Source organism: Rousettus aegyptiacus, unplaced genomic scaffold (assembly GCF_014176215.1).
Source record: "Rousettus aegyptiacus isolate mRouAeg1 unplaced genomic scaffold, mRouAeg1.p scaffold_m13_p_2, whole genome shotgun sequence".
Classification (NCBI taxonomy): Eukaryota; Metazoa; Chordata; class Mammalia; order Chiroptera; family Pteropodidae; genus Rousettus; species Rousettus aegyptiacus.
In genome coordinates this window covers 139,982,836-140,006,199 of record NW_023416295.1, presented here as the reverse complement: position 1 = coordinate 140,006,199, position 23,364 = coordinate 139,982,836, and the positions used below count along the sequence as shown (strand labels likewise).

The 23,364-nt window shown below is 34.7% G+C and overlaps 1 protein-coding gene across 5 annotated transcripts in view; it reads left to right on the top strand.

Moving 5' to 3' along the window:
• Positions 1-11,303, top strand: part of BICD1 (BICD cargo adaptor 1) — a 163,697-nt gene extending 152,394 nt beyond the window's left edge. For 2 of the 5 annotated variants that reach the window (XM_016131360.2, XM_016131357.2), the window contains 2 exons: positions 61-136; positions 5,103-11,303. In XM_016131360.2, the coding sequence (XP_015986846.1) occupies positions 61-108 (48 nt within the window). In that variant the 3' untranslated portion in view covers positions 109-136; positions 5,103-11,303. The remainder of the gene's footprint in view (positions 1-60; positions 137-5,102) is intronic. The other 3 variants (XM_036236671.1, XM_036236672.1, XM_016131362.2) reach the window with 2 other exon arrangements.
• The last annotated feature ends 12,061 nt before the right edge of the window (positions 11,304-23,364 follow it).

Below are 23,364 nucleotides of genomic sequence, written 5' to 3'. Positions count from 1 at the left end.
TACTAACACAATGCTCTGCCGTCTCTTTGTATACATGTCTAATTTATCAGTTTCTTATAGATTGTCAGCAGCCTGCTGCCTCCGTACCGCCACAGTGCTCACAACTAGCCGGGAGGCAAGACTGCCCTACTGTCAGGTAAATTCAGACGTCCTTCCGCGCTGCACCTAGATGCATGTCAGATCCATAGATCCCAAGCTCTCCTTTCCAAACATAACCTTATTTGCTACATTTTATTTGAAAGGTGGGTGACTCAAACACGCATTGGATGCTTGAGGTCCATATGTGCTCTTGGGATTCCGAGAGAGTTAAGAGTTTATTTTCCTGGCTGCTATTGGGCAGACTAAAGGTTTACTCACCGGTGTGAGTGAATATTTGGATTAGTTCAGTGTTTCATTACCTTCCAAAATAGAAAACCTGGAATCGTTAGGATGTGTGGCTTGTGTTTTCACTTGTTTGTATTTTGTCCTTAGAATATCATTCTCAGGCAAATAATCAGGAAGGATATAAAGCACATCTAATGTCTATTCCAAGACAACTTTATGAAAGTGTTTCTGTTTTCTGTCTATTCAAAGACCCTCATTAAAACTGAAATTGAAAGGTGGGGAAAAATTTATAATTGGCATTCAGAAAAAGAATATATGCAGTGGTAGAGCCCTCTGTGTGAAAGTAACTGGAAAAATTTTAAAGGCAGGTTTACATACTTCCTGGACACTAAACTAGAGAGTTTGCTGTCAATTTACATTCCGTTGAAGGCTTTGCAAATCCATCATGAAATCACTCTCCATCCTGGGTGAATTTCCACACAGCATCAGAGCACCCCATTAGGACCTCATCATCTTCCTGTAATACTTCATCTCCAGTTAACTGGCTTCTTCTGATGATCCCAAAGTTTTAAAACCTGGTGTGGCTTTTGTACCTGCTTATCGTTCTTTCCTCATTTTAATGTATCTGTTGTTCTCCTACCAGGGCAAGGGCTTCTTCTGAGTAGGGGCAGGCCCAAACGTATTTCCACGTGTGTCTGAGGAATGGATGTCAGTAGTAGACTGCATGGGGTCATGGGTTAGCCCGAGAGCTGTGGAGCCACAGTGCTGCCCAGAAACACAGCAGCAGCCAAAGCCCCCATGTGACTTGATCTCTGAGGCCGTTATGTAGCCAGCTGTCTATGTGAGACAGTGAGTTTGCAGGAAAAGTACATGATTAAATAGGCCCCAAGCCAGTGTCCCCTGATCAGTGTCTCAGCCTGCCATTTCCATCACTTCCAGCAACAGGGTTTTTACTTTGGGAGAGTTCTTTAAAAACATACAAATGCCATTTTATAACAGGAACCAGCTATAGAGTAATTTCAATTATATAAGTAATTAAATGTAATTATAAGTGTTCGAACCCATCTCATTGGGATTTATGTGTGTAGTGGTGAAGAACATGGACTCTTAAACCTATAGTCTGTTCTCCATCAAACTCTCCCCCCTCTTCCCCCGAGGGCCTGGGATGGCGACAGGCACATGACAGGTATTCAGAACTGTTGTTTCCAGGAATGAGTAAAGGAGCTCAGGAGTCAGGCTGCTTGGGTTTGAATTCCACCTCTGACACCTACCAGTTGTGTAATCTTAGAAAGTTGCTTTTGCTGGCTCAAATTGCATTTTTTCACTTAGGAAGTAAGGCAGGGAGTGAGGCACAGACCTGGCCCCATTGTGTGCTCTCTATACCTATTATGGCTATTAACCTTTCCTCAGGTCAAAGACCCACTGGCTCCTTTGTAGACTTTCTCATTTGCTTGGACAAAGAGTGGAAAGGCTGGTGGAGAATATTTTTAACTTCATTTCACCTTTCTTTTATTGGAGAACCAGTTTGACGAAACAGTTACCTGCCCCAATTTCATATCTTCTGAAAAAACTGACTTTATATTGCTTGCTACCTCCACATGGATGATTTACTTTAAAGAAAAGCAATTTAATGAATTCAAACTGTTTCTGGTTTCCGCCCACATGAATATAGCATGGCCCAGAATAGGTTTCTATGGTCCCCCCTTGTGGTCCGCACAGAGAAATGATAAAATAAACGCAGAGCTGAAAAGGCTGTCTGTCCTCTTCAGAGTCACCGGGATTATGAGCGGCTTCCTTCCCATCCATGCCCGCTGCCAGATGGATTGTTTTTAACATCCTCCTTGCCCTTTTCACTTCTTTCTGGCAGAAAAGTTAACACATAGCCCACCTTTGAATTCTTACTGTTTACAACTTAAATTCTTTACACTTGTTAGTCATCACAACCCCCATAAGGTAAGCACAGTTATTACACCCATTTTAAAATGAGGAAACCGAAGTTTGGGGAGGTAACATGACGTGTCCACAATCACCCATCCTGAAAGCAACTGAGCTCAGTGACTCTGGCACCCATTCTAACCACCAGCAAACACACAGCACCCCACCCTTTAGTTATGCTGTGAGGAGCGAAGTCAGAAGAGTATTTAAATTACCCATGTTGGCACTTTATCCCTGAATCGAAAAGGAATGTTTGTTTAACGAGAAACAAAACGTGCTAAGCATGTTGAATGATTTCAGATCAGGTGTTCTACCTCTGTTTCTCACTTTAAAAATGGTTTAACTTCCTACAGTTTATACATATCCTACAGTTTATACATATATCCAAGTAACTTTTTAGGTCTATGGTTTCGAATAAAAGCATTTTCTCATATTTAAAAATATCAACTCATATGCACTTTATACAGACCAATTCCATTGTGGAGTAAGTTGTTTATAGATAATAGAAATGATGTGAAAGGGATGCCCAAGGTGTTGCAGCCTGGGATGCAATATTTAAATATATAGAGAGGTTTGGTATTTAGCACTTCTCCTCAACAACTTGCTTGCTTAGGGGGGAAAAACATTCTGAACATATACCCATTTTATATCCCAGTAATAGTTCCCAGGCCTACTGTTCACAACATGGTTTTACCTACACAAAGTAAGCTCTTGAATTGTATAGGTTAAATGATAGAAGAGCCCTTAAAGATATTTAGGAATCAGAGCTGAAACTGAATTCATCCTATTTCTGAAATGATTAAAACATATCAAATATTTACATTTGAGAAATAATTTCTTAATCTTTAAGCCAGAAATATGCTTCTCTCATATAATATACAGCGTGATTGCATTTTATGCAAATTTGAAAAGTAATACTATAATATAAAATATTTATACTCACTTTACATAAGAAATCTGAAATCATGGAAAAAACTTATTTTTCAATTACAGTTGACATTAAATATTATATTTGTTGCAAGTATAACACATAGTGGTTAGATGTTTATATAACCTATGACATGATCCCCCTGATAAGTCTAACCCACCTGACACTATACTTAATTATTACAGTACTACTGGTCCTATTCCCTATGCTGTAATTTACATTCCCCTGACGATTTCGTAGCTGCCAATCTGCATTTTTTAATCCCCTCACCTTGAAAGAAACTTTTAATGATCACGAATGCATCACGTCAAGGTATCGGGCCAAGGGAGCCCTCGCCTGTGTTTCAGCTGTTGCTCCTTGTCTTCCTTTATCAATAAGAGTATTGAACTACATGCAGTCTTCAAAAACCTATTCTTCTTATACTACTTGCCATAATTTATGTTGAATAACATGTTTAATCCCCCGAACAGAAACTGATTCTAGATTATGAATATTTAATGGGAAGAAACCCTGTTGGGTCTGTGCGAAGGTCTGTCTGCTGCTGTTTCCTGGGCCATCTGACCCTGTCTGGAGGGTAGAGGAAGAATCTTTCCATGCAGTATTTTCTTGGTCCTTTTGTTAAAGCTCCAGATCTCTCATGTTTACCTACCATGTTTTAAAAATAGATAGGAAAATTTTTTCTAACATACACAAGAGCATGTCTCCTTTTAAACTAAATTTATAGAGTTCAAAGACTTTGGGAAGAGAGACCTCAAGCAGATCATATTTTATATAATTATGATTTTGTATTGAAATTCGAGAGATATACATAAAGGATAATTTCAGTTCCAAAGATGAAAATTTTAATGCTAATTTTAAATGAGTTCAGTGGTAACAGTAGCAAAAAAAAAAAAAAAAAACTCAAACAAACAAAAAACCAACGACCCATAAAACTATGTTTATATAAATAAATAATAATAATAAACCTTAAATAGTTTTCTCAAACACTACCTTTGGCAGAAATGAATTCAATGGTACTGAATTCATGATATAAGCGTAGAAAGCAGAGTTTTAGGAAAATGCCAATCAATAAAACAAAAATCCACACACATAGTAGGATTTCTCTCTCATTAGATTTCAAAAGGTCTGAACCCAAATGGGATTTTCAATTTTACCTTAGGAAATTCAATAGGTTTGCTTTCTTATTCTTCAGGATTATTTCTCACCACATTGATGAGCCTGAGTGTTTTGTGTTTATTTAAACCAGAGACTCTCAGGGGTCTACTTAACAAAAAGAATATGTCTTAACTCTTCAGTCTTACTTAAACTACCAAGCTAAAGCATATTAGGATTCCCCTGGCAAATTACTTATCCTATTGAATTCAGATCTACCAGAGAACTAATTTAGAATCCTCTAAAGCCTTGGTCCAGCACCAGAAGCTTGTTAGAAATGCAGCTTCTCAGGGCCCACCTCAGATCCATGGAACCAGAATCTGCGTTTTACCAAGCACCCCAGGTGGTTGATGTACACATTAAAGTTTGAGAAGAATTGATTTAAAGAAACCTTGCAGCTAACCCAGACACCTAAGGGAAGGAGATGGAGTGCAAAGATTGAAAAAAGCAATTTCAAGGAAGAGTTTACATGTCATTTCCCTAACAGGTCTTACTTTTCCTTTTTGTGCGTGGTTTTGAAAAGCCACAGTTGTCTTGGCATGCTTTCTTTTTCTTTTTTCTTTTCTTTTTCTTTTTTTCTTTTCAAAGTATGCTCAGAGGAGAGAATTGGCATGCTTTAAATTTGAATAATTTTCCATGCAAAATTTCTTTCTGTTTGTTTTTTGTTAATTTCTGTGAAAATAATGTGTCTGTCTAACCCTACACGTATGCCTGGCCCCTTGTAAATGTGTTTCTTGCTGATGTGCCTGTTTCTCATTTTCAGTCCTGACGGAGCTCTCCCTGACGAGCAGCCACATTCCAGCTCGCAGTGCTCCCCTCTCCACTGTCTCTCCAAGCCTCCTTACCCCTAGTCTTCATCTCCTGTCGACGAACACCTGGGGTGAACATTTCGTAGCCACACCCAGGATACTGCCCACGATCCAGCGGGTGTTTTCTTCTCGGTCGTTAGATGTATGATGGGATTCGTGCCCATCATTTTGGAAGATGAAAGGAAGTTGAGAAGAATAACACAATGCACAGACTCCAGTGTGATACAATGGTTTTTGGTTTCTCTAAGTCACAGATAAACTCTGCAATCAAATGGCTACAGTTCTGTTAAATGACTGCAGTTTCTGTAAACAAAAAACAAAACAGGACACATGTATTTCAAATGGCTGGCTTTACCTCGATAGCATAAGAGAGACCTAAGACAATGTAAAATACATAGACTGTAAAATCATCTTTTCTCATATTTCACATTCAGCTATGGAAGTTGATTCCAATATTTTTTCGTCATTGATATTTATTTTGTCTTTTATTTGCCACATGATTTATGTCTACAAAATTCATTTCTGTGAGAGGTGAACTTATTAATTCATTTATTTTTAAATAAGCATAATTTGCTCAATTAATTATGAGTTTTAATTTAGTTTGAAACCTAGAATTGGCCAGGCTGGTCATTTTTCTTGCACAAAATGATAAATGAGGTGCATCAGAATGTTAACAATAACTATTTTGCTGCTACACTTACATTGTTTATGCACTTATTTTCTAATCAATAGCTCATAAACTGCTGGGGTTTTTTCTTTTTTTACCAGAATTCTTCACTGGACATTAAGTAAATCTAAGAAAGAGACTATGTTAAGAGTCATTGACTTATTCAACTTTCGACGGCATCTTTAATTTTTTAAAATTGCAGACAAGTAGATGCACTGGTGCTGCTCCCGTGTGTGTGTGTGTGTGTGTGTGTGTGTGTGTGTGTGTCCGTGCACGCGCGTGTGTGTGTGTGTGATAACGTTAAAGAATGCAAAATAACATGAAGGAAAAAAATGGTGTGTTTATTTACTGACCAGAACTTTTTTTTTACTTCTCCCAAATTCAGGGTCCTATTATGAGTCTTTCCTGCTAAAAGGTACCAGGTATAAATGGAAAAAATAGATAGATAGATAGATGTAAGTTAGCCTTCAGTTAATGAATTTACCAGAAAGTGTTCAAATTTTGATTAAAAATGTGTTTCGTTGTTGTTTTTTTCATAATGAATCTTCCTTGCCAAAAAAACAATAGATAATAAACCTTAGCTCATTGTCTACTTTTGACAAACACTCAGGTGCCTACAATCATTATACATATTGAGATTAATACATATTCCTAGTTAATTTACATATTCTGCTGGGTAACTTTTTTGACTTGATTTAAGGCAGTGGATTTTCATAGCAAAATTTCTTTTGCACATAATCTGACAAACAAGGAAAACAGCTAATTGAGCTGAAAGGTCTAACACTCTTGGGCTCCTTAACTATCCAGTGCTGCCCACACAAATGCTCCTAGTCTTGATTCCTTGTCTAGTCAGGTAGCCTTAACTTATTTAAAACCATAACAGTTTGACCTTTTCATGTAATGATATCTGTAACTGCTTTTTAAAACAAAAAGAGTCCTCACTGTTCACATGAAAGAAAGTTAACAATGCAGGGCTCTAACAGTGGAGATCTAGTTAGAGCCACTGAGCTTATTGAGTGGAGGAGGGAGGGACATTAAGAAATGGTTCATCAAAGATGGCAGCCAGTCAGTAAAGTCATAAAGCACAGTGCAGGAGCTTTCATCAGTCATACACCTATTAGTTTAGTGTTCACTATTACCAAAGCAACCAAGAGGTTTTGAGTTTCATATATGAGTGCTATTTTCAATGGTGTCATTTATTATGCAACTTGGAATACTTGGAGATCTTCACCTTAAATAGGGATTCAGGTTAAAGTACAGAAACAAATCTTCATTAAGTCTTGGCCACAACTGCCTAACCTTCTGTCCTTTCCTACCTGCATTGCCTTGCTGTTTCTAAACATCTTAATTTTATTGGCGTTGTATCTGCCTAGTACAGTATTAATGAGACAGTGTGGATTATATTAGAGTTCAATTAAAGGACACTGCCCCCCACCACACACACACGCCTCTGCTTTATTTTTTCCTTCCTTCCTTCCTTCTTTCCTTCCTTGCTTGCTTCCTTCCTTCCTTCCTTCCTTCCTTCCTTCCTTCCTTCCTTCCTTCCTTTTTATCTTTGTTATTTCTTCTTCAGGCATCATGTGTTTGGACTTGAGAAGTAGCATAGCTACAAAGTTGATTTTTAGTGAAAACTTACTGTACCTGAGGGAAAAATCTGCCTTTTTAAAAAGTACCTCAGAACATCTTCCTATATTGCCTCATTAATTTTGTTGGCGGTACAGGGAATTCAGCAGTAAGTTTGTCTCTGTGTAACTATAGGGCAGTAATGCTTACTGACAGCATACTACTGCATTTTTGCTCCCTCACTCTGTGTTTATGACCTGATGAAAGGCTGAGTCACAGAGAACATATTTATTCCAATATAAAGTTTTTGAAGTCTATTATGTATGAGTTTTATTTCAGTTCCTTTATGTTAACAGAGTGGGAAATCATTTAGAAATATCAATTCTATAAAAACTTTAATTTTAGCAAAACTTTGACAAGAAGATATAGAAACTTGGAAATAAATGTCTAATTTTCAGCACAAAATTAGATAATAGTCCCTAAGCAATACAAGAGAATTCCATGCATTTACACTGTGGCATCATTTAGTACCGTTTAAATGGAGCCAAATCTATATTTATAGGCATTTAAAATGAATGAATATGTGTAGCATTGCTAAACATCAATGCCTGTAAAGAAACTTGAGGATTCAAAAGGAAACTGAAAAACTGAAAAACTAGTGAAAATCCAAAAGAACAAACCTCAGTAAGACCAGCTGAAGATGAATAGTGGGGCGGAAAGGATCGCAGAAATACAATAAAACACTGGCTAATTATTGCAAACAGTGGATAAAGATTAAAAGTAACTAGCAAGACTGGTTAGCAAGGTTACCTGGTCGTTTTTAAAAAGTAAGCACAATTCCCAAACTGAAAAGATTAGCATGCAGAAGTGCTCTTTCTTACTGAGGGTTTTACTTCATTAGAACAGAAAATAAAAAGGAGCAATACACTGTTTTGGGCCTAAGTGCGCAGGGGCTCACAGGACCCTCAGATTAAACTTTCCAGGCTCCTAATTCATCACATCCCTTTCATGTATTCAGTTTTGTCTTGATAAGAGGGATTTGGATAACTTTGAGAAAACAAAGTTATTAAATAAGAAAAGACCGATTTAGAAAGATTATACTTTAGCCTAAGGAAAAAGGTATACTAGTGATCTCAAGAAAATTTAATAAACCATTAGTGCCAGCTATACATATCAGAACTAAAACCCGAATAAGAAAAACAAAGTCTTCAGTGTGAAGGATTTATATTAATTTCTAGGAAAGAGATTCTTAGCAGTAGAAAATCAATCACTGAAATGGATAAGTATAAGGAAGATTTGATTTTTTAATTGAATGCTATTAGTTGTCTAGTAAGGATTAAGTGGCAAGATCCGATAATGTATTATCATTCTAGAATTTTGTAATCCAATGATTTTTTTTAAACGTAAAGTTATTGTTTAGTCATAAATATTTTAATCCTTGAAAATAGGATAGCAATCTTAATTTTTCCAAAATATTTGGTAAAAAGTAAAACATGATTTTTGGTATTTTTTTCTTGCAGCTGCATTTCATAATATCTTTGAAGCTGTCCAGATTGTAGTAATTTACTATAAAAAGCCTCAGTTGTCAGAGTCTAAGCAGTGAGAGAGAAACCAACAGCCTCAAGAATACTTCAGAAATAGGTGGTATGCAATCCCTTAGAGGGGTAAATCCCCCTCAAACCTTGTTTTCTTAAAAGAATCATCAATCTAAATTATTTGCTTTTTCCTTGCTCTGGAAAATATTCTGGAACAGCTTAAGTTGTTCTGTTTTAAACAAGCATGAAGCATCGGTCAAGAAGACTATAACTGTGAACATTTTCTGGTATTCTGCATTAAACGAAATCCTCTATAATTCTCAAGTGGTAATTACAAACGATGAAAAAGAAGTGAAATGTATTTTCTACTAGGTTTAGAATGGCAAGCTTAATGTATAATCATTATAATCAATCAGCCAAAAGACATAATCTGTCTCTCAGAAAGACACATCAGGGGACACTGATTTCCGGTAAGCAACTGTGCTGGTTTCAACCGAAAGATGCCACAAATGCATTAATATTGTAGATATAAAGTAGGACTAGATTCAAAAGAAACTCTTAGTATAAGGTTTACAATTTTAAAATGTGCCCTCTGACTTTTTGTTTGTTTATAAACCAGAGTAATCTGAAAATAGTTGTTGTATTTAAGATTGCAAAATTTATAAGAATGTTTTTACATAAATGGAACATAATTCTTCAAAAAGCTGTTGAACTGGAGTTGTGGTAGGTAGTATGATCAGTGTTATTATCGGCGTAATTTTTACCTTAAAATCAATTTCTATGGATATACAAGACCAACCTAGCCTCCTGAGTGATCTTTTCCATTGTCTGTAATAATTCCCTCAGATGAGTTGTGTCTGTAATTAAATTTATTTTTATTTAAATGCTAACTGCCATTGACCCTAGTATATTGCATTTGTAGTCTGATTCTGTTATAATAACATCTGAAAGATTTCATTTAGACATCTCTTCCATCCTCAAAATATCACAGAAATGGATATTTATTATTAAAATAGATTCCTCAATTGCAGGTTTTTCAGAAATAATACCCTACTTATAAAGAAGAGCAGCAACTAACTGCCTTTAGTGTAAGGGTGTGAGTGCATACAAGAATGCTGTGTAAAATGTTTGCATGAGATATTTCGCATCATGTAAGCTTTCCCATATTCATAATATGAACACTATAGAAGTCTTATTTTTCTGTGATTTGTCCATTAGGAATGTAAGGAGATTGGTACCTATATCTGATCTCCTTTCCATATTGAAATGCATGGCTCTAATCCTCAGTGTATTTTTATACTCTTCCTCTGGAATTATTTAAAATTTGTCCTATTTAAAGTAAAGTTTAGATAAACTGTTGAGCCAGATAATTTCTGTGATCAGAGTTTAATTGCTGTATAACATTGGTTGAGAACACATTTTAACTTTTTTTTCTTTCAGAATTCTCTGATCATCATGGTTCTCTAATGAAAACACTGAGAAGAAAATTTGATGCATTTTAGTGTGACTATGTCTTTCTTTTTAAAAAGTAGTTTTAAAATAAAGATCAGAGAATTATAAAGAGAAATGTCATTTTGTTGACAAATCATTATTTGATAATTACTGAGATACAGATGAAGCATTTTGTTGTTTGAATTCATAGTATGATTGTGTACCAAATCTTAAGAGGAAGTAAATGATTTTAACATTATTGCCACAAAATTTTTAAGCTCAATGGTTTGACTGTTAGAGTCTATTAAATAATTCTTTGAAAATCTTTTATGACATTTTTTGTAATCTACTCAGTGTTTTTATTTGCATGATTATGCACATGTAATGAACCATACATAAATCTGATACTGCATTTCTTCCAAGTATTAATATTTGTGTAATGAATGTCCAACCCCGATTTGTACACTATATGATTATCGTTGTAAAGATTCTGGTATTCCTACATTTAATTGCAATTTTGTTATGCTTTTGGGGGTTAAATTATGTGAAGCATTTCCACCTAATGATAATACCATATGAAAACATGACTTAAAGACCTAAGAAACTCTTTTGGCTAATTATTTTTTAAAAATTCAAATTTCAAAGGAAACATGTTCTCAAAGACATGTGCATTTATTTTAAATTAAAAAAAATCCTTATGAATTTATTATTGTTTGTCCTTTAAAAATTATTATTTTTTTGTGGACATTCCTAAATGACTGTCTCATGGGAGAATCCATCTATGTGCTTGCATTTGTGTAATCTGATCATCCACTCAATGGTTGGAAAAGGTACTCCAGTGCTAAGAAAATAACTGAAACCAATATATTGATTCTTATCTTGGTTAATGTTACCAACTGAATATGGTGTAATGCATAATTCTTTCCAGTAAATAAACTGGTTACCTTTTGTTCATTTCATTTATGCTACTTTTTTTTTTTTATCAGTTTGAGCAATTTCTCTGTATGTCATTTTGGTTTGTACCTAGGAAAGAAAATAGTTTATGAATTTCTACATGATTTATATATTTATTTGAAGCGAACACTTATTTGAACTAACAACCGAATGCTCTGCTTTGACATTTCTACACATTATTAAGAATATGTATCAACTTTTCACATTTTCTCCATTTATCGTTTATCATCTCCCCTCTTTGTAATCTTTTTAAGAGGTTATTTTGGCAGGAGGATACAAGTAGATGAATTAGATTAGAAATGTACCAACATGAAAGAAATGCCTGTTCTAAAAAAGGGAAAAATGATTTTGATGAAAGAAACATGATTTTAATGAAAGAAAGATGAAGTTTGTATGCTTTATTTTCAGAGATAATTATTTGTTCTCTAATATAAAGGAACTGCAGAGTCTGAAAACCTTGGGAAAACTTAATTTACTAGCTCCCTGTTCAAATGTGTTTTGTTTGTTATAGCAAATCAGCGACTTTGGGAGTCAACTGCTTTGACTTGATTTTATTTCAAGAGGCAGGGAAGGCAGAGAACCAGACAGAATATAGACTTATATGAGGTTCTAATGAGTTAAAACCTCCAATACAATAGTCCTTATATTGAATCAGATTAACCTCCTACACACTGCAACAATCCCAGCTAATGTTGCCTGCTTATCTGTTGTATAAATACAGCACTGGAAATAATAGCATAAATTTTCCTTAAACTCTCTTTCTTTTCTTCTGAAAGCTATTGTTTTTCTTTGAAGTGTATTTAATCCTTGATCTTTTCTTATGCAATGAGGCTGACAGTTTGTTACATTCAAAAGCTAAAACAATTGGATCGGCCTTTAAGAGTGTCAAGAAAGTTTCTTCTCATTCTTAAATTTTGCTGGAGAGTTGGATAGCACTATATGTGAGTGAGAGCAATGTGGACCATTCCTGCAACACCACTGGAGGTAAGAAAGAGGCCAGGATTGGTGGGAATTTGTAGAAGGGATTTTCTTAGTTTTGATTGTATGTGCATTGACTAGCACATTGCAGGAACTCAGTAAAGTAGGTTCCTTGCCATCTAGCTTTTCTTATAACACATCTCAAATTGAGTTTATAGAACCTATGTCATCTACTATAGTATCAATAGGCCCTAAATACCAACTAACTGGGGAAAATAGTTATTTCTTTCATTGTCTGTTGGTCTATCTAAAAACTAGATTGCTTACATTGTATTTGAAGGAGACTTAAAGTGTACAATGAAATCCTCCTTAAAAATTTTGTAAATCAACTATCACTTAAACACTTTAAGAAGAAATTCAAAATAATTCATCTACAACATAACTGTCATGGAAGATAAATCTTACTGGAAAAATATGGCCACTGTCAAAAGTAAACAATTTATAATATTTAAATGTAGAAAGAAATACAAAGACAAATAAATATAGTGACATCCTGTTAAAAAGTAAAGAAATGTTGCCATAATATGTGAGACCCAGTGCAAAATGGAAATGTGTACCTCCTTGTTTAAAACTTATTAAGAATTTCAAAACAGTGGCAGTAGAGCATTAAAAACCAAGCAGAGAGTCTCAAGACCCTGTGTGACTACAGGGATCCACATGGCCATGAAGCCAGCCTTGCCCAGAATGTGCTAAAATAATGATACAGGACCTCAAAACTGAATGTAGCTATACAAAATCTGGGCTTTATTTTTAACAGAATGAATTTTCCAGTTTCTGTGCTTAGATGAAAAAATAATGTGTTTATGTTCTGGAGGAAAAAAAAAATACTATTCGAAGAGTTATAAATTTGAATCTTGCAATATGCTCATATTCCAACACAGCCATACATTTTGATTCAAAATTTCTAAACTCTCACATATATCCTAAGTTGTACAAAGATTATAAAAATCAAAAGAAATTCAAAATGTCAGCAGTAAGCTTTATAATTACTGTATATTGAAGTAAAACTAAGAACCCTACTGATACCTTCATAACTTGACTTCCTTTGAAGTTTTAAATTATTAATAATGTCATCAAATATCACAGGAAGATTTACATCTTTTAAAAGAGCTATTAGCACAAGATTAATAAGTAATTTATATCTTTTCCTCCAAATAAATCAAAGGAGAAATTATTCACCTCATTGAAATCTATTGACACAAAATATGGGCTCATGCTATATTAAGCTTCCTGGTATGTAAAAAGGAGGAAATAAGAATATATATTATTTTTTCCTTTTTTTTGATAAAGTAACAGTGGAAACCTATAGAAAGGGTTATCCGTAAGAGAGCAAAGGATTGCTAGGAGGGAATGGAGAGAGGGGTCAGACTCCTTCATAGGTGAATGAATGTCTTTTTATATTGTTTTTCTATTTCAACCGTGGAAATATAGTACCTGTTCCAAAATGAAAATATAAAGAAATATGGGCTCTCAAAAATTTCACGGAGACTTTGCGGAAACATGGCAGAGTGAGAGACATCCCCAAATCTCTTCCCTTGAAACAACAATAAGCTGAACACCTAAAACTCAAGAAAAAACACCCAAACTGCACTCCAGCACGTCTGAGTGTGGGATCTGCGCATAAGAGCTACCAACAAGTCAGAACCCTGGGTGTCGGGCGGTGGACTGGAAGAAATAAAGAAGCTGCCTCTCGCAGCCAGAGCTCTCTGTAGGAGGAGGGTGAGGGGAGAAGGCGTGGCGACTTCCCTGAACAACCCTGCCGGAGAGTGCCGTGGGCAGCAGGGCCCAGTCCTCAGGGCAGAAAGCAGGGAAGCAGGACAGTACCACAGAAAAACAACAGTTGATTCTTACCAGCCACAGTTGTAAAACGGAGGGTGAACTGCAGACCCCAACCCCCAATCCAGAGGGTCCCTCCCCCAATACTCTCCAAGACTAATCATCACGGAGCCCCAGAGAAATCTGAACAAACATTGCTGAGACTGTCACTGACACAGGGACTGAAACTGAGGGTAGCGAGTGTGATTAAATATCTACAAGGAAATTTTTTAAAAAGGCATTTTTAAGGCTTTATATAAAGCAGGGATCCAAGAGCCTTAGATGCCACCTACTGGAAATCAAAAGAAAAGCACCTTCTTTGCAACAGGCTAAAGAGAGATCTTTACATATTAAGCCTTCTTTCTGGAAAAACAACAGAGTACACACTTCCATCAATGCCCAGGCAGAGAAATAGTCCATTAAACACCATGAACAACCGAAGTGACAAGGCATCTCAAAAGAAAGAGAAAAATCTCCAGAAAATAAGCTTACAGACATAGAAATATGCAACTTAAATGACAGAGACTTCGGGATGGTACTTCTGAAAAAACTCAGTGAGTTCTGAAATGAGTCATATCAACAATTTCAGGAATTAAAAAAAAAAACTAGATGAGCAGAGCAAGATTGAAACTCTCAAAAAGAACCGAATAGATCTTCTGGAGGTAAAAAAAAAAAAAAAAAAAAAAAACCCCAAAAAACAAAAAACAAAAAACACTACAAGAGTTGAAAAATGAAATAGCAAGCATGGAAATAGACTCAACCAAATCGAGGGAGGATCAGTGATATCAAAGACAGAAATCTAGAAATAAATCAGAAGGAAGAAGAGAGAAACCGAAGAACAAAAAATAATGAAAGAGAAATACAAGAACTAGCTGATACCATCAGGAGAGGAAATATAAGAATAATGGGCTTTATCAAAGGCGAGGAAAAGGAGCAGGGACTAGAAAGCATTTTCATACAAATGATGAAAATTTCCCAAATCTAAGAAATGAGCTGGAGCTTGGAATTTAAGAAGTCAACAGAACATCCAATTATCTCAACTCAAAAAGGCCTTCACCAAGACAGTGTATTAAAATTATCAAAAATCAACAACAAAGATAGAATTTTTAAGGCAGCCAGAGAGAAGAAAACGGTAACATATATATAAAAGAAAACCCATTAGATTATCATCGGACTTCTCAGCACAAATCTTACAAACCAGAAAGGAATGGAATCCAATATTTAAACTATTAAGTGAAAGGAACTACCAGCCTAGAATAATGTATACAGGTAAGCTCTCCTTTCGATATGAAGGAGAAATTAAGACCTTTCCAAACATACAAAAATTGAGGGAATTCTCCATCATGAGGCCTGCACTACAGGAAATACTTAAAGGTATCAGCTCATCTAAAACAAAATAACAATACAAAACAAAACAAATACATAATTAGGAGTAAAGTGACTATTAGGCAAATAGAAGCAGAGGAGTGCAGCCCTTACTAAGGACAGGGCATCATAAGCTTAAATAATAAGAAGTGAATTGTTATAACAAGATAGTAATGAATGTTCAGCATATATAGGGACAAATTGAAATGACAATGACTGAAAAGGGGAGGATTCCAAGACCCAAATTTGCAAAGAGGAATGGAGATAAGGCATGTGCAGAAGAAAATGGATGATTGTATATATATAACTATCCTTTACATATTCGTAACGGTAACCACACACCAAAGATTCTGAACTGAAGTCTATAATATAAAACAAGAAGAATCAGAGGCAAAATTCACAAAAGCAAACCGAAATAAAGGAAACAGAAACACAAGGACAAGGAAGCAATGGAAACACTGAGCTACCAAAAAGTAAAAGATAAAATGGCTATAAGAAGACCTCATATTTCAGTAATCCCCCTAAATGTAAATGGACTGAACTTACCAATAAAAGGCACAGTGATGCAGAATGAATCAAAAAACACAACCCAACCATTCGCTGCCTCCAGGAGACACATCTCAGCTCCAAAGACAAATATAGACTCAAAATGAAAGAGCAGAAAATGATATTTCAGGAAAATGGCATTCAGAGAAAAGCGGGAGTAACAATACTCATAGCAGACGAAAAAGATACCGAGGGACACTTCATAATGATAAAGGGAATCACGCACTGAGAAGACATAACACTTATTAATATCTATGCTCCCAAGCAGGGAGCCCCGAAATATGTAAAGCACTTACTAACAGAACTAAAGAGAGAAACAGACCAAAACATGATCATAGTAGGGGGCCTAAATACCCCACTATTGGAAATGGACAGATCATCCAAACAGAAAATCAATAAGAAAATAACATCCTTAAATGACATTAGACTAACTGGACATAATTGACATTTACAGAGCCTTCCATCCCAAAACAGCTGCTTATGCATTCTTCTGTAGTGCACATGGAACATTCTTAAGAATTGACCACATACTGGGACACAGAGATAGCCTCAACAAATATAAGAGGGTTGAAATGATACCAATTATATTTTCTAATCATTATGTTCTGAAACTAGAGATCAACTGCAAAAAGAAAGCAGAAAGAACCACAAATACATGAAGATCAAACAACATCTTACTGAAGAATAATGGTCAGAGAAGAAATAAAAAGAGAGATCAAGAGATACATAGAAACGAATGATAATAATACAACATATCAAAACTTTTTGGACACGGCAAAAGTGGTTTTAAGAGGAAAGTTCATATCATTACAGGCCTACCTCCAAAAATAAGAACAAGCCCAAATAACGACTTAATGCTTCATCTTAAAAATATAGAAAAGGAAGAACAAATGAAGCTTAAAGTCAGCAGAAGGAAAAAATAATCAAAATTAGAGCAGAAATAAATGAAATTGAAAACAAACAAAAAATAAACAATAGAAAAATAAATGTGACAAAGAGCTGGTTCTTTAGAAGGTTAATAATATGTAATATAAATATTATACAGACTCACTAAAGAAAAAAGAGAAAGGATACAAACAAAATCAGGGATGAAAGGGGAAATTACGACTGTATCACAGAAATACAAAGGATCACATGAGAATACTATGAAAAAGTATATAATACCAAATATAATAACCTAGAAAAAATGGACCAGTACTTAGAAAAATACAGATTCCTAGACTGAATGAAGAAGAACTGGAAAATCTAAATAGACTGATCAGTAGCATGGAAATTGAAACAATCATCGAAAACCTACCAAAAAGTAAAAGTCCAAGACCAGTTGGCTTCACCAGTAAATTCTACCAAACACTCAAAGAAGATTTATGATCTGTTCTCCTCAAACTCTTCCAAATAATCGAAAAGGAGCCAATACTTCCCAACTCATTTTATGAGGCCAATATTACTCTGATACCAAAACCTGGTAAGGATAACACACACATACAAAACTACAGACCAATATCTCTCATGAACACAGATGCAAAAATCCTCTTAAATTATACTACAAAGCGACAGTAATCAAAACAGCATGGTATTGGCAGCAAAACAGACACATGTACGAGTGGAACAGAATTGAGAGTCCATAAGTAAACCCATATTTATATGGACAAATAATTTTTGACAAAAGAGCCAAAACGTATAGTGGAGAAAGGAAAGCCTCTTCAATAAAAGATGCTGGGAAAACTGGAAAGCCACCTGCAAAAGAATGAAACTAGACTATTGTCTATCAACACGCACCAAAATTAATTCAAAATGAATTAAGGACCTAAATATAAGACCTGAAACAATAAAATGCATAGAAGAAAACATAGGAACGAAACTCGAGGACCTTGGACTTAAAAAGGATTTTATGAATTTGACCTTAAAGGCAAGGGAAGTAAAAGGAAAAGTAAATGAATGGGACTACATCAAACTAAAAGCTTCTACTCAACAAAAGAAATCGTCAACAAGGTAAAGAGACAGCCATCCAAATGGGAAACTGTATTTGCAAGCAATGCCTCCGAAAAGGGCCTAATATCCAAAATATACAAAGAACTCATACAACTCAATAACAAAAACAAAAATGGGCAGAAGATCTGAACAGACACTTCTCCCTAGAGCACATAAAAATAGCCAACAAATATATGAAAAGATGCTCAACATTGCTAGCCATTATGGAAATGCAAATCAAAACCGCAGTGAGATATCATCTCACAACCTGTTAGAATAGTTATAATATACAGGAAAAGTTATAACAAATGCTGGAGAGGATGTGGAAAAATAGGAACCCTCATACACTGCTGGTGGGACTGCAATTTGGTATGGCCACTATGGAAAGCGGTATGGAGGTTTCTCAAAAAACTAAGAATTGACCTACCATATGATCCAGCAATCCTTCTACTATTTATCCCAAAGACTTGAAAATTTATATTCGAAAAGATATTTGTGCACCAATGTTCATAGCAGCATTATTCACAGTGGTGAAGACATGGAAGCAACTGAAGTGTCCTACGATAAAGTGTCCTACTGGCTAAAGAAGCTGTGGTGCATATATACAATGGAATATTACTCAGCCATAAGAGTAGATGAAATACTGCCATTTGCGACAACCTGGATGGACCTCAAGATAATCATGCTAAGCAAAATAAGCCAGACGGAAAAAGTTGAAAATCACATGATATCACTTATTTGTGGGATATAAACCTAAAAGCAACAAATGAACAGGACAAACGAACAGAGACTCATGGACATGGACTATAGACTAGTGGTTACCAAAGGGTAGTGGGTCAGGGAGGATGAGGAGGGGGAGGGCATAAGAGGGGTTAGATATAGGGGAATAAGAGAAGGGCGAAGTGGGTAAAGGGGATCAAATATACGGTAGCTGAAGGAAGTTGGACTTCGGGTGGTAGACACACAATCGAATATACAGATGTCAAATTATAATGTACACCTTAAAATTATATAATTATATTAACCAATGTTACCCCAATAAATGTAATTAAAATAAATAGATAGATAGATAGATATAGATAGATAATAAAAATTTCACAGTGAAGTCAGAAAGAAATTTTTATCATGAATTCTAGAGAAATAATTGTTCTAAAGCAGGCTATGTCAACAGAGGTATTTTTAAAAGCGTAGAGTTTTTAGCAAAGTTTAGCCCTTGTACTTATCGGCTCTGAGACTCCAGCAAGGTATTTAATCTCTCCAAGCCTCCATTGTCTCATTTTAAAAATGAGGATAAAAATTCTAACCTGGCAGTTATTTTAAAGATTAAGCGAAATAATAAACACGACATCTGTCAAATGGTGTTTAGCCTTTGATAACTAATATTTTTAATAACAGTGCCTAGAGTATAGGGATGAAATTCATGCACTTATACATGCATTAATACAGCAAATATTTATTGAGAATCTATTTTGTATTAGATATTGTTCTAGGGGATTAAGATACGTCAGAAAACAAAACAAAGAGGCTTTATGCCTTTTTGAAGCTTATATATCAGCATTAATGAAGAAAAATTTTAAAAATGGTAAACAATACATATGTAAATACCAAAGTATATTAGACGGTGAAATTGTTATGGAAAAAGAAAAAGTAAAACAGAGAAAAGAGATTGTGCTGGGTGAAGTGGGGAGAAAGTGACACATTACCATCTTAAATGGGGTACTCAGGTTGAGCCTTATTAAAAAGAAGAAATAGGATAAAAATTATCTTGTTCCACATCATGATTGCTTCAGTTTATAAAATTATTTAATTACATATGTTTAAAGTTTTAGAAGTTATCCATCTAAAAAAATCAAACCACAATTCACATTAAACACTAACATTTTTAAAAGCCACTCTATTAAAATATTTGAATAATTTAGAGTAACCATTTAAAAATATGCTTATATTTTACTTTATGACAATTTTGCTTTAAAATCTCAATATTTTGCAAACAGATATGTTTTCTTGAATCTTTAGGACATGCCCATTTATGCTTCTCCAATAAAAATTTTAATCAAATAATTTTACTCAACGTTTTTATTGATAACTGTCAATTCTAATGAAGTTATAATTAACTGTATAAATAATCCTAAAGATAACTCATGATGTTTTTCAATATATAATCAGAGGCTAAGCTACCTTCTTCTAATCCTTAATTCCAACTCTCCTTGAATGATCCTCTCATCCAAATATTCTATAACATGAAGGGCATCTTTTAAAACATATGCTCACAAACTTTCCTCTTTATTCAAAGGTAAGAAAGATATCACAGATTCAGTCTCAAACTTGGCTATTTTATTAGACTTGACAAAAAGTAATAGATATTTAAAACTCAGCCTTCTCTGTAGTCTCATGAACAGTTGCCCTAATTCTGGGTGACTTTATTAGAAATTAAAGGCCATGTTACAAGATATATTTATATAATGTGGCAATGGTCTCATCAAATTACATGCCTAGGTTAGTATGCATATTTAATACCAAACAAAGATGAAAATAAAATCGAACTGATAAAAATATCATCTATTAAAAGTCTATTTAATTATCTCCTGTGAAGAGTTCTTTAATGTCGCTTCTTTCCAGCAGATGCAAAAATAAAGCTGTCTCAAATTTGGGTATAATTATGATAATGTGCTTTTAATTATACACACCAAACCAGTCAAAGGTTATCCTTTAAAAGTGTGTTTTATCAGGAAATCATTTGATTTCCACGTCTAATGATTAATGAGAAAAAGAAGATTTTTCAAAAATAACTTCTTAGAAACACATTCTTATTGGATGTTGAGTATTTCAAAGTCCATAATAGAATATATTGTGCATGTTACTATATAGTTTCTATATATTTTTATAAAGATATGTATGTAACATTTCAAGGATATTTTCTTGCTCAGGATACTTGATTAGAACTCTACAAATGAGGTCAGATCAGGGAAATGGAATAACTTCATATTTCTTCTATTATTGGAACAAAAACTAGATGAGTTCCAGTGATTTCAAAGTGTAGGTTATCAGTCTGTTCTCTTGATAATAACTTTGCATATGACCATTAAAACTGCAGGGTTTTTTTCATATAATCAACTTAGCTACTACTAAAAACACTTGTGGCAGTCAGTAGATGAACATTTATGGACCATATATACTACATGCATCAATGGAATCTCAAAAATTCCTCTAAGATCAACTGAGCAAAATTGTACCAACTACCCAACATGAAAAACTGGGACATGTGCTGAAGTACTGACTTTCTCCTGGTGCTTGCGGCCCTTTATTAAACATTGTTGATTCTTCTAGAGCAGTCTCATTATTTAGGGCATATGAATATAATATATGTACCAGAACATGTCCAATAAAGCTTGAAAATAAGCACAGAGAGCCTGTAACTGTTTCTATTTTCAGATTTAAAAAACTGTGCCTAAGGTATTGAACAAATTATTCGAGAACGGATTGTGTTCTTAAATATCCTCTAGGTCAGCAAAGACACGGGGTGATAATTGGCTGGGTAAGTGAAGATCACACCAGTGAGGCTGCCGAGGCAGTGTCAGCTTTTTAAGTTCAAGATCATATTCACAGCCAGCCTTGTTTATTATTCTTGTTCCTGGCAGAGCTTCTTTTGTCCTTGGGTGGGGGTTTCATCTCTCCTCCACAGCCAGGAAGTTTGGGAGGGACCTGCTCAGTTCAAGATAAAAACATTCATTTCACCTAAAATAAATCATTATTTTCCTGCAGATTAGTCATAGATGAAGTTCTATCAACCCCATTCATTTATTTCCCAAATGTTTGTTTTTCTTCTCATAGTAATAAAAGTAATACATGTTTATTGTAGCAAATTTAGAAAATGTTAACAATAAAAATTGTTAACATTTTGGTGCCTTTTCTTGAATCATACTGAATATACAATTCTGAATCTTGCTTTTTTTACTTAATATTTTATGATGAATATTTTTCTAATTTATTAAAAGTTTTCAACTACATTATTTTTAAGGCCGGTATAATATTCTATTGGAGGGATAAACTATAGTTTTTTTCAAAAGGAAAATGTTCTCCTATTATTGGATATTAAATTGCTTCCAGACTTTTGCTATTATAAATAAAGATGCCATTAAAATTTCACACAGAAACTATCTAAATTTCTGACAATTTACTTAAGATCTAGTCCTTCAGGAAGAATACTATTAATGGTCATGAATATTTTTTCTTTCATGCATTTTTCTTCAGTCAATCTCAGTGAGTGTTTTACTAATGGAAGCTACTGTGCAAGATGCTGCAGAGGATACAACTATGAATTAGACAGACTTTGCCATCAGAAGCTTACAATCTAGAAGGGAAAATCAGACAAAGGTATACATAACTATAGCATATGGGTGGAAAGTGACACATTTGTGCTTTAGAGACTCAAACATTGGGAGTCTGTTTTCTTGTGACCAATTGAAAACTATTAGCATGAAAATGTTTATTCCTCGCTTTAAAAATATTTCTGATTTCCAATATCCTTGTGCAAATATTTATCATATATCTGCGTGTACTTTGAGAAAAAAGCCTCTTTTGAAGTTATTGCATAAATAATATCACTAACTTCAGTTTATACTTAGAATGATTTCAAAGTGTTTTGAATATGGTTATTTTATATTCTAATGATGCAGAGCTATGTGGGCTACAGCATATGCCTGTAGATTTATGAGCTTTGTAACAAAGCAATGGTATTACTGGAGAAAGAGAAATTTACAATTACAGATTAGCACTACAGTCTTAGAATCTCAATGTGTCCCCTTCTGTTGATATTGTTATGGAGTATACAAAGGCATAACATATCAGAGCTTAAATTATAGTTTTTGATAATCATTTTTCAAAATCAAACATCAGGTGTCAACAAACTTTCTCTGTAAAAGGACAGATAGTAAATATCTTCAGATTTGCTGTCAATTGGGCCTCAGTCCCACCTACTTGATTGCTGAAGGCCAGCTAACTCCTGGTAAAATATGTCATCGTGCATGTGTAAACTTGGTCATTGAGGGTTTTTTTTTTTAATTGTGGTAAAAAGATATAACGTGAATTTACCACCTTAAACGTTTTAAGTGTACAGTATAGTAGTGTTAACTATATGCGCATTATTATGCAACAGATTCTAGAGCTTTTTCCTCTTGCAAAACTAAAACTTTCTACTCATTGAACAACAGCTCCCCTTTCCGCCCCCCTCCCCAGCCCCTAGCAACCAAGATTCTACTTTTGTTTCTAGGAGTCTGACTCCTTAAGCTACCTCATGATCATTGGGTTTGTTCATTGTAGATCTCATGTGGTAGGTTTAAATGCATTTAAAATGTCTCCAAAGATTTCATTATAAAGTGGAATTAGAAAATCTTA